We start from the raw sequence: 15,038 nt of genomic DNA on the forward strand, positions 1-15,038 counted from the left end.
CAGAAGTACAGACCCTAACCCTTTTCTCTTTCTGTGTGCATATCACCAAACAGTCAAGGACTTCTCTGGGAACACACAGGTGGAGTGGCAATGTTGTATCCTGGTGAAAATCTTAATTATGCGCTGTGTGTGTACGTATGTGTGTGTCTGTTTGTGTGCACGTGTGCGTGCACGTGTGTGCGTGCACGTGTGTGCGTGCCTGTGTGTGTGTGTCTGTGTGCGCGTGCGCGTCTATGCGCACAGATGTCACCTGTAGCTTGTCCTTGTGTTCAGCTGTCCACACATGCGTCACTCACACACCTGTTCACCAGGATGTAAACATCTTCAGGTCCTTATACACCTTTGTCACACCCCTTCTCAGCAAACACATACTCACACAAATGCATGTCTCACTCACCCCTTTTACACACATGCACCAACTCCAACAGGTAGATGTAATTCACCTTTTGTTCTATCACCAGTTCAAGATAATAACTTTTATTTCAGAGCAATCAATCTCTGAGTGTGTGAGTCAAAAAGCTATTCATTTATTATTTTTATGAAACAGTGGATTTAATAAAACTACCACAACATCCATTGTTCTATAAGGAACTAGAATTAGAACTCTAAATGTCTTCATAGTGCAATATCCACGGAGGGTGAATGTCAGCCCTATCAGATGAAGTTTTTGATCCATAGACTTTCTGGATGTATAAAATTCCTTTTCAAAGCCATACAGCCTGACTAGATATCCCAGTGGTCCCCTGTCATCTGTAGTATTTCTGTAATAACCTCAGGTCTATGGTGGTTTATGCATTTCTGTGAGTATATATGACAATAAATAAATTCTCTGACATAAATCACAGTTATGGCCTGAACTGTGTCTGGGTTTGCATTTCCTGCAGCACTTCTCTGAGCAGATGGAGGACTTCTCCAACGAGCTCTTCAGCAGTTTCTTTGATGATCACCTGCTGGCTGAGCGTCCGGCGCTTCTGGACGTGGAGCTGGAGCCCCCGAACCCCGACATCCAGCAGGAGCACAGCTACTCACTCAGCGGCGACTCCGCCCCGCAGAGCCCCTCCATGCCTATCAAATCAGACGAGGACGCCGGTGAGGGTCTCCAGCAGTCACACGCGTACAGGCAGACAGGCTTGTACACACAAGCAGATGCACTGATTCAACATCCAACTCTTTCAGGCCCTTTCTACCTGCTGTCTTTTATTGTATCAATGCTGTCCTCATGTACTTCCTATATACTCATCAAAATAGACCAGATAGGAGATGTTCTCTCTCTCTCTCTCTCTTTCTCTCTCTCTCTCTTTCTCCTTCTGTGTGTGTCTCTCTCTTTCTTCCTCTCTTTCTCTGTCTCTGTCTGCCCTTTCTCCTGAAGCTCCTGTGCAGCACAGGGTTCCCTGACAGAGTTGTGGCCAAACGCTCAGAGTCTCCCACAGCCAACAGAAGTGGGGATTCCGGGAAGACAGCCAATGCACATATTTTCTCTCTGTTTCAATGTCCCTCTCTCTCCCCCTCCCTCCCTCTATCCCTCTCCCCCTCTCTCTCTCTCTCTCTCTCTCTCTCTCTCTCTCTCTCTCTCTCTCTCTCTCTCTCTCTCTCTCTCTCTCGCCAAGGCTAAGTTCAAAGCATCAGTAAAATAAAGACTGTATCTGCTCTCCAGATTTTATTCAGCTGGGGAAAGGTAAAAGTAAGCTGCTGGCGTTGGGGTAGGTGGTGTGTGCAGGGGCATGTGTGTGTTGGGGGCATGCGTGGTGAGGTGTGAGGGGGTGGGGTGGGGTGATTCTAAGCCTGTGTAAAAATATTCTGGCTGCTCATCCCGAATTTTGCATCATCCCAAATTTGAGTTGTGTCTGAATGGAGTGGCAACACCACCCCTCTGTCATGGGGGGAAACCCTGACCACAGTCTGGACCCTTAGCTCCTTCTGATAGAGCTACAGATTCAAGCTACAGATGCTTCAAGTCATACAGTTTATATAGTTTACATTGCAACATTTGATAGTTTCAGTTTCAGGAACGTCTAGGATTTCAGAAAATACTAAACATTCCATAACTTTGTAATCTCGTAGTAGTTTAAGCATCCATGGAATACTGTTTAATATAGTAGTGTGTCATCATTTCTTGTCTCCACTTTTAAAATGCTTGTTTAGTGATAGCAGGCTGTTAAAGTGTGCACTTGCTGTTTTATTGCCCTCTTTCTGTTTGCTTTAAACAGCTAATGAGCACTCCCCCCCTTCTCACTGCTGGAGTGAACTCTTCTTACTATAAGACCAACCTCATTGGTCTATGCTGTAGCGTAAACTTCAAAGCTGAGCTGATCCACCCTTATGCCCCAGATGGTAAAGCTGATGGGGGTGGGGCATGGGTTCCAAGAGGCTCCAAGAGGTTTCCATGCTAAATTGAAATAATTATATGCAGACTTAGTGAAGCTATTGTTGAGAAATATGAGGCACATCAGAGTTGACAAATGGGGTTCACATGAGGACAGCAAACAGGATAATGCTGTTCAGTGTAAAAGGTGCTTATGTGTGTTTATGTTGAGCTCAGCTTGGTTTGCATGGTGTCCACTTTGAGGACAGGGACTGAAATTGGAATTTTTAGAAATCCATTATAGAACCTGATTTAAGTGGCCGCTTGTAGAGTTTTGAGTCACTCTGATTAGCTTTGAGATCTGAAATGTGCCAAGGATCCACCCCTGATGCACACCAGTAGCTCCACTTGAGAGCCTATTTCTTTTGGATTGTGTTACATTCAGCGGGGCTCAAAGGAATTAATCTGCTGTATAAATGATTCTCCCCTGGGCTTCCCCACTGGAGTCCAAACCTGACATCCCTCTTGCAAGTGGGAGAGAGCCATGGGGAGCTTTCCTCTCTCACCCCTAATCACAGCCCCACAGCTTTCCTTGCGCTGCAGAAGCCTGACATCAAAACCAGCTGTCTTTTTTTTACAAGGCCATATAATGTTTTATCGATCCTGCCATCAGGGGCACAAACAAACAGGCTGTGGTGGTAACAAGGACCCCTGGCTCCAGGTGTACGCTGTCCTACTCTAAAATCTCCACAATGGCTGTACCCCCTGACTTTCTGCTTACAACAGGAAACAGCCACTCGAGTCACGCTGGCCTGGCCTGCCGTTCATATGCCAGGAGAAAGGGAGGCTGGTTTGTGTTAGCTTTCAGATCATAAATCTAGCTAACATGGTGGGCACGTGCCTTGGACGGCCTCTGATGGCCTCCAGTTATTTTTCCTTCCAAATGTGAACTGCTGTATGGTATTGGGACTGATTATAGTTCATACGTAATCTGCAGTACGGTACTATGTCTGATTGTGGATAAGGTCTCCACTTAAAATCCTTAACACATTAATAAAACATTAATTAATAAAACAAAGAATTTTTTAGACATTTTACAAAGTGTATATAGATAGCCTCAGGCATTTACTACTGTAGATGATGACATAAAGTTTTGTTCATTAATAATAGTCTATTTTGGACTGTTCTAAATGTTTTACAAAACTTTGAAGTAGGGACTATTTTAGTATAAAAGCATGTCTAATTTATCTCTTGATGAAATAAGCAAGTTTTTATGTTACAATATCTGACTGAAGAGCTATCATAGTAACCAAGGTGTTGAATGTACTCAATAAAAGATACACAAAAAAGATCTAATCTGAATTCTTGTGTGTATAATTCCTTTAATCTGCTGCTGGATTATCACCCTGAGAACATGTGAGAAATTGTTGCAAATATAACGCACACGATTTCACTTGATTTCATACAGAAACTTGAGAAAAGCTAACGACAATAAACATGATCCAAACACTGACCCCAACGTTAAGTTTTCCTGGGAATTTGCAATCCTGAGACCACGTTCATGATTTCCACCATATTTCTTCTGAAGGCGTTAGAGCCTTTAGCGTCCCCTTTGCTGATCGTTGATGTATGTGTTTAAACACAGAGGGCATGTGGGACTTCACCCAGGACCTGACTGCCATCCTTGTGAAGCGAGAGCCCAACCTCCTGGCCGAGGCCTCTCCTGTCACTACGCCAACTCTGCTCAGCTCCAGCAGTGCTGCTCAGCCACTTAACCTGGCCCCGCCTCCACAGAGACGCCACACTCATGACAAGGTAAGTGCTATGACAGTCTAATGAAGTCCTGGGACTGTAAAGAGACTGAGATGTGTATGTAGTTTGAATGTAAAGAAACTGAGAGGTGTATGTAGTTTGAATGTAGAGAGACTGAGAGGTGTATGTAGTTTGAATGTAAAGAGACTGAGAGGTGTAAGTAGTTTGAATGTAAAGAGACTGAGAGGTAGTTTTAGCCTAATGAGGAAATGTTTTCAAGAGTATCAAATACTGCTAGCACAGCTATAATAATTATAATACCACTGCATCATTACATCATGTATGATTCCTAGAATATATGTCTGGGATTAGAAAAAGAACAATGCACTCAGTGAATTTATTCTGTTGTCCATTATAAAATGTTTATCATAGTTGATCCAAAAGTTGCATTGGATAGAAACCAGGGATTATTGAATTAATGGAAAAGCTGATGAACTTTACAAATGCTGATAAACATTACAAACACTGATAAACCTTACAAACATTGAGATCCAAGAGGACCACTGCTGTATTTGGAAAAGAATAAAATAGAACACACACACACACACATACATACACACACACACACATGCGCACACACACATCCTGAACTCTTCTCGTAGTCAGCTGGCAGCTGGTTGTGTGTATGTGTGTGTGTGTGTGTGTGTGTGTGTGTGTGTGTATTCAGCTCAATGAACCCTAAGTCTGAGCTCCAGCTGTTTCAGTCATAGCTGCAGTACTGGGATGGGATCTGCTGGAGCTGGCCACGCCTACAGGCATAACAGAGCCTGCACCACTCGAGCAGTACGGCTGCATCGGCCCTTACATTTGAGGGGATACAGTCACCTGAAAGTCCACCTCCACTATGGAGTAGTTTTTCATCTTGAGGGATGGTCATTTTTCCCCAGTGAATTAGAGTGTCATAGCAAATGAGATGGTGATTCATGTGTGACTTGTGTGCGTTTGATAAATGGCTCTCCCGTTCGTAAGTGATGGTCACAACAGACATGGAGTGAACCATTCATAATATATCCAATTTTAACCATGAGCTGTCATTGAGCACACCCAGTGTGCTGTGTTTGTATAGGGCAACTGTAAATAATGATGCCAAATATCTTTTTTTTGTCAACTGAATACTTCAGATAGGACAGGCTCAGAAGCATCTTTTCATTTTATTTTTCATTTTCTTTTTGTAATGAAGATGTTGGAGTTTTTGTATTTTTGTAAATACTATATTTTAAACATGTGCAAAACATGCTAGCACCATTCTGCTACAGGAGCTTATCTGAGTGACAGACTACCAGAGTGGTCTTAAGGTTAGGCAGGACTTTCCGTTGACAGAGAAGTTATAGACTAGTTATTAACTAGTTCAAAACCACAAACCAGATATCGCCATATCCCAGTAAAGTTTAATTTTCCAGTAAGACACCCTGGGATTTTTGTTCCTTCTGATTACCTCTGTTCTCTGCTGTGACTTTCTCTCAAACACACACACACGCACACACACACACACACACACACACACACACACACACACACACACACACACACACACACACACACACACACACACACACACACACACACACTGTCTGCTTCTCTCTCTAGTCTTTCTCTCTGTTTTTGTCTTTCCAGTCTTGGCTTCCCACTTTACTTCAGTGAGGTGGAGGGTTTGGTTGCTGATTGATTGATGTATGGCTGTACACTAACAGTCTGAACACTGTATGGCTGTACTGAACACTGACAGCATTGATGGTAAATTGAAGGTTTATTGAAGGTTTAGGTGCAGTTGCTGATTGGCTGACATATGGCTGTACTGAACTGTAAGAATCTGAGGACGGTGGGTAATTAGGGGGATGGACAAGCGTGGCAGGCTTGGAGAAAACTAAGGTCTTGAGTGCTGGTCTGCTGTCTTGTTGCTTCTCTCAACTGTCCACTGTGACAGAAATATACTGCGACTGAGGACAGGAACACAGACAAAGACACTGATTTTTATGAGTACATAAGTACATATTCTAGATGACATGACATCATATGGTGTCCAGTAATTACTATAATTTAGTCTGCATTATGTAATTTTTAACCTGCGGAAGAATGCCTTGTTTCCAGAATGTTCTATGGGAAGTGTGGGTCCAGCTCTCATGTCAATCAAAAAACAAACTCAAGCCATTTTATACTAAAGTGTATTATCACTATAAAATTATTTCAACAGAAGTTTTGCTTCACATTATATCCCCAACATCATCTGGGAGAGAGCTTTTTGAACACAAACACGTTGATTTGGTTGAGCAAAGTATTGGAATTGACAGTGCTAATCTATAAGAAGTGGAATGGACACAGTGCTAATCTATAAGCAGCAGTGATCCACTCAGATAAAGCACACGCAATCTCCCTCAGACTAAGCAGGTGTGTGTGTTTGGATCCTGTGTGCAAGTATACATGTGTGCAGACGTTTGGGTTGATGCTTTCTGTATTTTGAACTGTGTATGCTGTGTGAGTCATGCTCTCTCAAGCACTTTTAAATGCCATCATAAGCACAAAAACCACTGAACACATCAGCACATGCGTATCACACCGAGAGTGGGATTACATTACACATCTTACCGCGTTCTTCTAGTAAGAGTGGAGAAATTTAGAAAAACAAAAAATTCTATATAAAGTTATTCAGAGGTTTCAGAAATAAATGCTGGTGTATAGTTAAAAAGAAATCCACTCACTACCTAAATTGAACTGTGCGTCATAACTAAATGGCATATCAAATTTGTTGTGAGCTTTTCTTGTGCTTTCTCGATAAGCCTGTTTCTGTGCTCTAACACATCTGATGTGACTTGGAAAACCAGTTAGCTGATGAACTACATGGGACTGGTACTGAGTGTGGATGTGAGACTGGTACTGAGTGTGGATGTGAGACTGGTACTGAGTGTGGATGTGAGACTGGTACTGAGTGTGGATGTATATATTTTGAATATTGATTGTCCAGATAAAGATGAGTGGAAACACAGTGTGAAATGTTTGTTATGTCTGGTTGGTTTAGGGGGTCCGAGAACAGAACTCCAGCTTAATACCGACTATAAAAGCTGAACCCAGAGAGGCTGACCAGTTCCTCAGCGTGCCCACAGGTATGTATGTACACATGCCCAAAGCACACAGTGGCAGTGGTAGCTCAGGGGTTAAGGTACTTGTAATTGGTTGGTTGCTGGTTCAAGACCCACCACTGCTGAGGTGCCACTGTTGGGCCCCTTAGTAAGGCCCTTAATCCTCAATTGCTCAAGGTGTGTTCAGTCATTATTGTAAGTTGCTTTGGATAAAAGCATTAGCTAAATACCATAAAATGTAAAACACCTGACTGAAATGATTCTTCTTATAATATCACTAAATGTAATTAATGAGAAACTTTTCATGCAAGGTTTCCTTTTCACCATATTACTTATTTCTAGTTTTGAAGCAATTGATAACTTGGTTAACACGCATCAAGCCCCTAGCGCAAGCCAGTTTACATCTGAATGGCTTCATTCAGAAGCTCAGAGCCCCATCAGGAGGCCCTGTGTAGTACTCAGAAGCTCAGAGCCCCATCAGGAAGCCTTGTGTAGTACTCAAAAGCTCAGAGCCCCATCAAGAAGCCTTGTGTAGTACTCAGAAGCTCAGAGCCCCACCAGGAAGCCCTGTGTAGTACTCTGCTCCAACAACTCCCTGTCTGCCTCACTTCAGGTTTATAAATACTCTCTTTCTGTGGTGTGTGTGTTTGTGTATGTGTGTGTGTGTGTCTGTGTGTGTGTCTGTGTGTGTGTGTGTGTGTGTGTGTGTGTGTGTGTGTGTGTGTGTGTGTGTGTGTGTTTAGAGTTCATATTAAATGCAGCATGTATGGAGTGGCTGCTTGCAGAATCGCACAGTTCTCACGTTTCCTGCTCATTGTGAGCAGCTTACTGATGCTAACAGTGCCTAATTTTAATTTTAAGTGGAAGTTTGTGTGTTTATGTGATTCCGTTACATAAGCACCTATGACTTAGCAGTAGCACCTGCACACTGTTTATAATTTTCTTATCAATTCATAAATAAAAATGTAGCTCAAAGTGTATTCACAGCAAAAACAAACCAATCGACAACAAATAACAAGAAAAGAATAACAAATAAAATAAATAAGTTAATGTAAATACAGAATGACAAATGTTTTCATCAACTTTTTAAAACTAGTAACAGTAGTACAGCAGGTGCCTGATGAATATGAATGGGTAAAGGTTCAAAAAAACACTGCACACCTGGTCTCTTAAGACACACGGACACAAACACACACACATGCATGCACACACAATCACACACATATACTGACTAAAAATTAAAAGGCTAAAAAATTAAATGGCTCCTAATTTTGTACATAATGAATAAATAAATAAAATTAATTACACTGAATTATGACTGTTCTCCAGAAATATCCAGAAACAGGCAGGCACAGCCAAAACATCAGTAATCAGGGTAATTTAGACAAGGCAATGATGAAGAGTACTGAATGCACAGTGTGCAGCGGCAGACAAATGGGACAGAACCCGTGACAGTCATGTTTGAAGGGAGGTGTGGCTGAGGGAGGCGTGACAGTCCTGTATGATGAGCTCAGAATGGATTTGGGTTGGCCAGTTATGGCCTCTAGATACAGTATTATATTATATAGTACTATATGAGTTTTTGTAGGAAGGTGCTATTTAGACAGCTTCCCTACTTTAGTTTAAATAACCGTTAAGATCAGTTTTATTAATAGCAATTTTATTAATAGGCTGATTCTGTGTCCTTTCAGAGGAGCACTTACAGCTCCCACCCACTCCTCCCAGCAGTCACAGCAGTGACAGTGATGGATCGCAGAGTCCTCATTCGCTGCCTCCATCCAGTCCTGCTCGCCTGCAGAGTCCTCATTCGTTGCCTCCATCCAGTCCTGCTCGCCTGCAGAGTCCTCATTCGCTGCCACCTCTTAGCCCCGCCCGCATTCAGGCTCGCTCGTCTGTAGCCATCTCCTCTTCTCCTCTGCTGACCGCTCCTCATGTAAGATAGTGACAAAACAACTACACACAAACATACAAATACATAAATACACACACAGAAGTATGTAAATACACAAACACAAATACATAAACACACACACAGAAGTACATAAACACACAAGCATACAAATACATAAACACACACACAGAAGTATGTAAACACACAATCATACAAATACATAAACACACACACAGAAGTACGTAAACACACAATCATACAAATACATAAACACACACATAGAAGTACGTAAACACACAATCATACAAATACATAAACACCTCTGTGTTTACATATTTGAGGTGTTTACATATTTGTGTGTTTATTTACATATTTTGTGTGTTTACGTACAAATATATAAACATACAAATACACAAACACACAAAGACTATGTAAATACACTGACATCAATATGTAAACACACAAAAACACAAGTACATAATCACACACAGACACAAGTATGTAAACACACAAATGCACAATTTTGGAACTTCGTAGCCACTACAGAGATATAGATTTACATAATTCTATACCCTACATACTACATCCTATAGGGTGAATACTAATAACAATACAAGTACTTATTACTTGATTATACAGTGTAGGGTGAAACATTCATGATTCAAGGTCTTATTTTCAGTAGTTTAAGATCAAAATATTCATAAGTTACAACTAACAAGCAAAGTTCTAGTTCATTGTTCTGAAAAATGGCTCAAAAGCATCTTCTGATTACTCACGGCTGAATCATGAGCTGATAAAGCTGCGCTTTTGCTCAGCCAGCTGATGCATGCATTTTGCTTCTGTTCTGTTTGTGTTTTGCTGATTTTCTGTAGAAGCTGCAGGGCACGTCAGGCCCCCTACTGTTGACAGAGGAGGAAAAGCGCACGCTGATGGCTGAGGGCTACCCTGTCCCCAACAAACTGCCCCTCACCAAGACAGAGGAGAAAGCCCTCAAACGAGTGCGCAGGAAGATCAAGAACAAGGTAAGAGACTGGTGCCTGCACGGCCTATTCCCCCGTACGACCCATGCATGGCCTCCACCCCCTGCCACCGTGTGGAAATGGGAAGCTGATGTTACAGATCTTTCTGACTGGTTATACACATTTCCCAGAACATTACACATATTTCCCAATACTAAAAAGCCAAAGCTCTTAACCATTCTTAACCAAACTGTTCTCAAAACCTTACACCAACGGAGAAAAAATGTACTTATGACTGAAAAACTCCTCAAAACCAAATACACAGAACACCGCACACATACAGCAGGTATGTATGCACACAAACCGCAAAGTAATGCTGTGTGCTGCAAAATACAAGACACACTTTATCAAAATACAAAGTCCTCAAAAACAGCCAGTGAGTAAGCCATTTACAATATGTATATTCATGTAACTGCTCACAAATCTACCGTAAAATGTGATGAGTCACAAAACAAACTTCTGAACTGCTGTATTACAGTAAAATAAACTAAAGGGAAATGCAATATTGCAGTAGTAGTGCATGTTTACATTTATATAAATATGCAAAAAACCAAAAATACTTTAGCCACTATATCCACTATTTATATACTTTATCCATAAGAATTCCTCAGATGTCTTTGGAAATATTTGCCTTCCCCATCATTCATCTTCCTCATCCTCTCCCCCTCTGGGGTCTTTCTTTCTCCATTTTTGTTTTGTCTTTGCGACGCAAGTTGGGCTTTTTCCTGAATCATTGTGTGAGTTTATATGCCCCATGCAATTAGGACATGTGAGTAGATAATTATGATGTACTGTGTTTTCACATGTGGGATGATGGTTTAGTTCACTGGCATACTTAGATTTGATTGGTGACGCCAGTGTTTAGGAAAATGAGACAGGTGTGTATCCAGTAAGAAGTGAATAGTGTCTTGAGAAGTGTGTGCAGTCCTCGGGCAGAGGAGGATGGGCCCCTCCTTTGAGTCTTGGTTCCTCTCAAGGTTTCTTCCTCATGCTCTAGGGAGTTTTTCCTTGCCACTGTCGCCCTTGTCTTGCTCACTGGGGGTTTTGACTCAGACATTTGTAAAGCTGCTTTGTGACAACATCTGTTGTAAAAATCGCTATGTAAATAATTTTTTATTTGATTTGATTTTGCAAAATGAGTGCAGCAGAACTGCAACCTGTGTTGAATCAATAAGAGTATGCTTATATTTGTGAAGAAATATTGTATAATTATGGGATTTTTGGATACGTTATCAATTTCTTGATGTATTAATTCAGTTACAGAGTGTATCCAAATGAGAAAAACTGTAAATGAGTTGAAAACCATCAGTGATTTGTTCTGTGCTCATGGACACTTCAGTCATCTGTTCTGTGCTCACATGGTTCTCTGCCTTTCTTCAGATTTCTGCCCAGGAAAGCCGCCGCAAGAAGAAGGAGTATGTGGAGTGTCTGGAGAAAAAGTACGAGCTGAGTCCTCTGCTCTTTCTCATTATTTCTCTTTTTCCCCTAGGTACTCTGCTTTCTTCAGTGTTCATCCTCCATTCTGTCACGCTGGCCTCATCATTCTCTCTACACCTCCACATCTACCCATCTTCTTCTTCTTCTTCCCTGGCACATACACTTACTGTCTCTGTCTCTCTCTCCCTCTCACTCTCTTTCTCTCTCTCTTATGCATGCTCTCTCACTTTCTCTTTCCGTCTCTCTCAACGTCTCTCTCACACACACACACACACACACACACACACACACACACACACACACACACACTCACACATCTTTACACGCATACACAGGCATGCACACCTATTGCCTGCTTGATTGTTTTGCCTTTATTTATTTATTTTGCTTTGGTGGCATGGGTGTGATCTCTGTGTTGAGACCAATGACAATATGGTCAATGGTCCGTAAAAATGTCATAAATTGTGTGTGTGTGTGTGTGTGTGTGTGTGTGTGCGCGTGTGTGCGTGCATGTGCATGTGTGTGCGTGCGTGTGTGTGTGCGTGCGTGCGCGCGTGTGTGTGTGTGTGTGTGTGTGTGTGTGTGTGTGTGTGTGTGTGCATGCATGTGCATGTGTGTGAGACATTCTGGCCTGTACAGGTTCTTTTAAGCTCTGAGATTTTAGTGAGCCTAGAGACAATAGACTGAAAACACAAACACACACAGACACATGTGCATGAAAACAAACACACACACACACACACACACACACACACACACACACACATACACACACACATTTGCGCTTTACTGTTAATCACAAACACACTGACACAAATCAAAGTCATCTGGGCTCTCATGTAACATGCTTTCTCTGTATAGTATAAATGGAAAGTTTGTATTGGCAAGATTTTTATTCATGTATCTTAGCTACAGAACTATTGACAGTGAAGTACAATACAGACATTAATGTCTCATAATGCCATGGATGTATGTAATCAGTGTTTAAATGTGTTTTTTGAGTGCAGGGTGGAAAACTACACCTCAGAGAACAATGAATTGTGGAAAAAGGTGGAGACACTCGAAAGTGCCAACAGGTGAGACTGGACTTTTGAGTGTACGTATGTGTTTGTGTATGTGTGTGTTTGTGTGTGTGTGTGGTGGGGTAATGTTTTCATAATTTTTTACTGATGGTGCATATTTCACACTTGGTGTGAGCTGTTTGTTACACGTGTGCTGACTCTGCTGAAATGGCTACCAACTGTTAAGTGCGAGCTGGAAGCCGGGACACACAAGCAGTTCTAATCTGAAAAGTGCTGGCACTGAATTGTGCCATTTGATAGTAAACTGGCATCTCTCAGGTGGGGGCTTTTGTTCTGTACAGAAGCTCGCAAAACACAGGGACATTATCCCATTATAACAGTACACTCCTACATCCACACACAGCATGGAATCACCTCACCCTTCATTACAGTGTGTGTGTGTATATATATATATATATATATATATATATATATATATATATATATATATATATATATATATATATATATATATATATATATATATATAATGTGTGTGTGTGTGTGTTGGCTTATATGAGGAGATCCCTCTGACTCAGCTACTGAAGTTCAAAGAAACTGCAGCAGGGGGAAGGTTTGGGTGTGTGAGTGTGTAGTGGATGTGTGTGTATGAATGTAAGTGCGTGGGTGGTTTGGATCACACGCCTTCAATAGTGCTCAAGCTCTGAGGGCTGAAGAAAGTTATTTTTGGAGTCAGAATGTGTTGATGTGACTGCTGCGTCCCTTGTCCCCTGTCGTGTTGTGCGTCACAGAAGGTCTTCATCCAGCATCTACACACTGGTTAGAGAGGTTCCTCTCTCATGTGATTGTCTGCTTTGAAGCTGAAGACAGTGGCTTGGCTCTCTGGAGCCCATGGATCACATGGGGGTACTGGTCCGCTGATGGTGCAGGGAGCCGACTCTCGGGAATTGTGCGTGGGTCTAGACCCTGGACTACTACTACTGTGGTGGGAAAGATCTCAGTGGGGGTTACAGAGAGAAGTGGTGAACAGGAGAATCAGTGGGAGTGAAAACTGAGTGGGTGAGTGATGGAATAACCAAGAGAGGGAATAAACCAGGTAGAGAATAAGACATCAAAACAATGAGTTAAAAAAAAGAATGCATGTATGGGCAGATTGATGGATGGTTGAATTTATAGACGTGTGTTTGGGTGTATGGAATGATGGATAGATGGATGGCTAGAGACCTCTGAGATATGCATTGTTTAGTATTGAGATTTGCCTCTGCAGACAATTGGGTGACCTCCAGTGGCAGGGACTGGTTACTACACCATTGTCCCACTACACCATTACACTACACATTATTTGTGTCCAGTTTTGCAATACAAATATATTGTAATACAGTCTAAATACAAATGCAAGTTCCTTCTCCAGAAAGGCCAGTTAAAGCATTTTAAAGTGTCTTTTTAAAAGAGGGAGATAGAGAGAGTGTAATGGTGCTGCTACTCAGCTTTTTAAAATGAGTTAATGAAGTCTGTTTCAGCATTAATAACATTATTGTTGTGATGGAGTTTAAAATGAAGCAGACATCCTCCTATAGACATGAACATCCAAATCTACTATTGCCTCTGTCCTAAATCAGTTTTACAGAGGTCCAAGGCATACCTTGCACAATAAACCTTCCTAAATATGAATAAGAAAGAAACCTTTAGAGGATCAAGTTGTCCAAATGAAAGCACGGCCTCCTCAAACTAGAGTACGACCTCCTCAAATGAGACAATGACCTCCTCAAAAGAAAATATATCATCCTCATGGCACAAGAAAAAAAACTTCACCATAGATGCTTTGATGCTTCACCATAGAGACTTTGATGCACCATAAATGTTTTAAAAATGTTCCTATTGTAGAAAACATTTTATTTTTTAATAGATTTTATATGACTCTATAAACTGGGTTGATTTTCAGCAATAAAATGGTGTTTAACAGTTGGAAAGCTTTAAGTCATATTTTGGTGGTGAGTAGTGTGGTTGAGTAGTCTGCACTAGAGAGTGTAGTAGTGTCCACTAGAGACTGTAGAATTGTCCACTAAAGAGAGTAGTAGTGTTCACTAGAGTGTAGTAGTGTCCACTAGAGAGTATAGTAGTGTACAGACTGTAGTAGTGTCCACTAGAGTGTAATAGTGTCCACTAGAGAGTATAGTAGTGTACAGACTGTAGTAGTGTCCACTAGAAAGTGTAGTAGTGTTCACAAGAGTGTAATGAGATTATATCTGCAAAAAATCTTTGATCAACTAGGTAGAGGAGGGTGTGCTTACTGCAGGACCACGATGTATATGTGTGGGCATATGGATGAATGAATGAATGAATGTCTGAGGTTAAAGGAGAATTTGACATGTAGAGTTTGGCTTATGTAATACACTGCTTTTCTAACAGCACTATCCTCACAAGACCTCTGTTCTGTGGCTCTAGAAACCAGTCTTTACCACTGCAACTGATCACACGGTG

General features: G+C 41.5%; 1 protein-coding gene across 2 annotated transcripts in view; it reads left to right on the forward strand.

Annotated features, from left to right (window-relative positions):
* Positions 1-15,038, forward strand: part of creb3l1 (cAMP responsive element binding protein 3-like 1) — a 30,761-nt gene that overhangs the window by 11,445 nt on the left and 4,278 nt on the right. For both annotated transcript variants that reach the window (XM_027023206.2, XM_035520982.1), the window contains exons 2-8: positions 885-1,089; positions 3,948-4,117; positions 7,128-7,212; positions 8,880-9,121; positions 9,952-10,101; positions 11,479-11,537; positions 12,543-12,611. In XM_027023206.2, the coding sequence (XP_026879007.1) occupies positions 885-1,089; positions 3,948-4,117; positions 7,128-7,212; positions 8,880-9,121; positions 9,952-10,101; positions 11,479-11,537; positions 12,543-12,611 (980 nt within the window). The remainder of the gene's footprint in view (positions 1-884; positions 1,090-3,947; positions 4,118-7,127; positions 7,213-8,879; positions 9,122-9,951; positions 10,102-11,478; positions 11,538-12,542; positions 12,612-15,038) is intronic.

Source organism: Electrophorus electricus, chromosome 21, assembly GCF_013358815.1.
Source record: "Electrophorus electricus isolate fEleEle1 chromosome 21, fEleEle1.pri, whole genome shotgun sequence".
In the NCBI taxonomy this organism is placed as follows: domain Eukaryota; kingdom Metazoa; phylum Chordata; class Actinopteri; order Gymnotiformes; family Gymnotidae; genus Electrophorus; species Electrophorus electricus.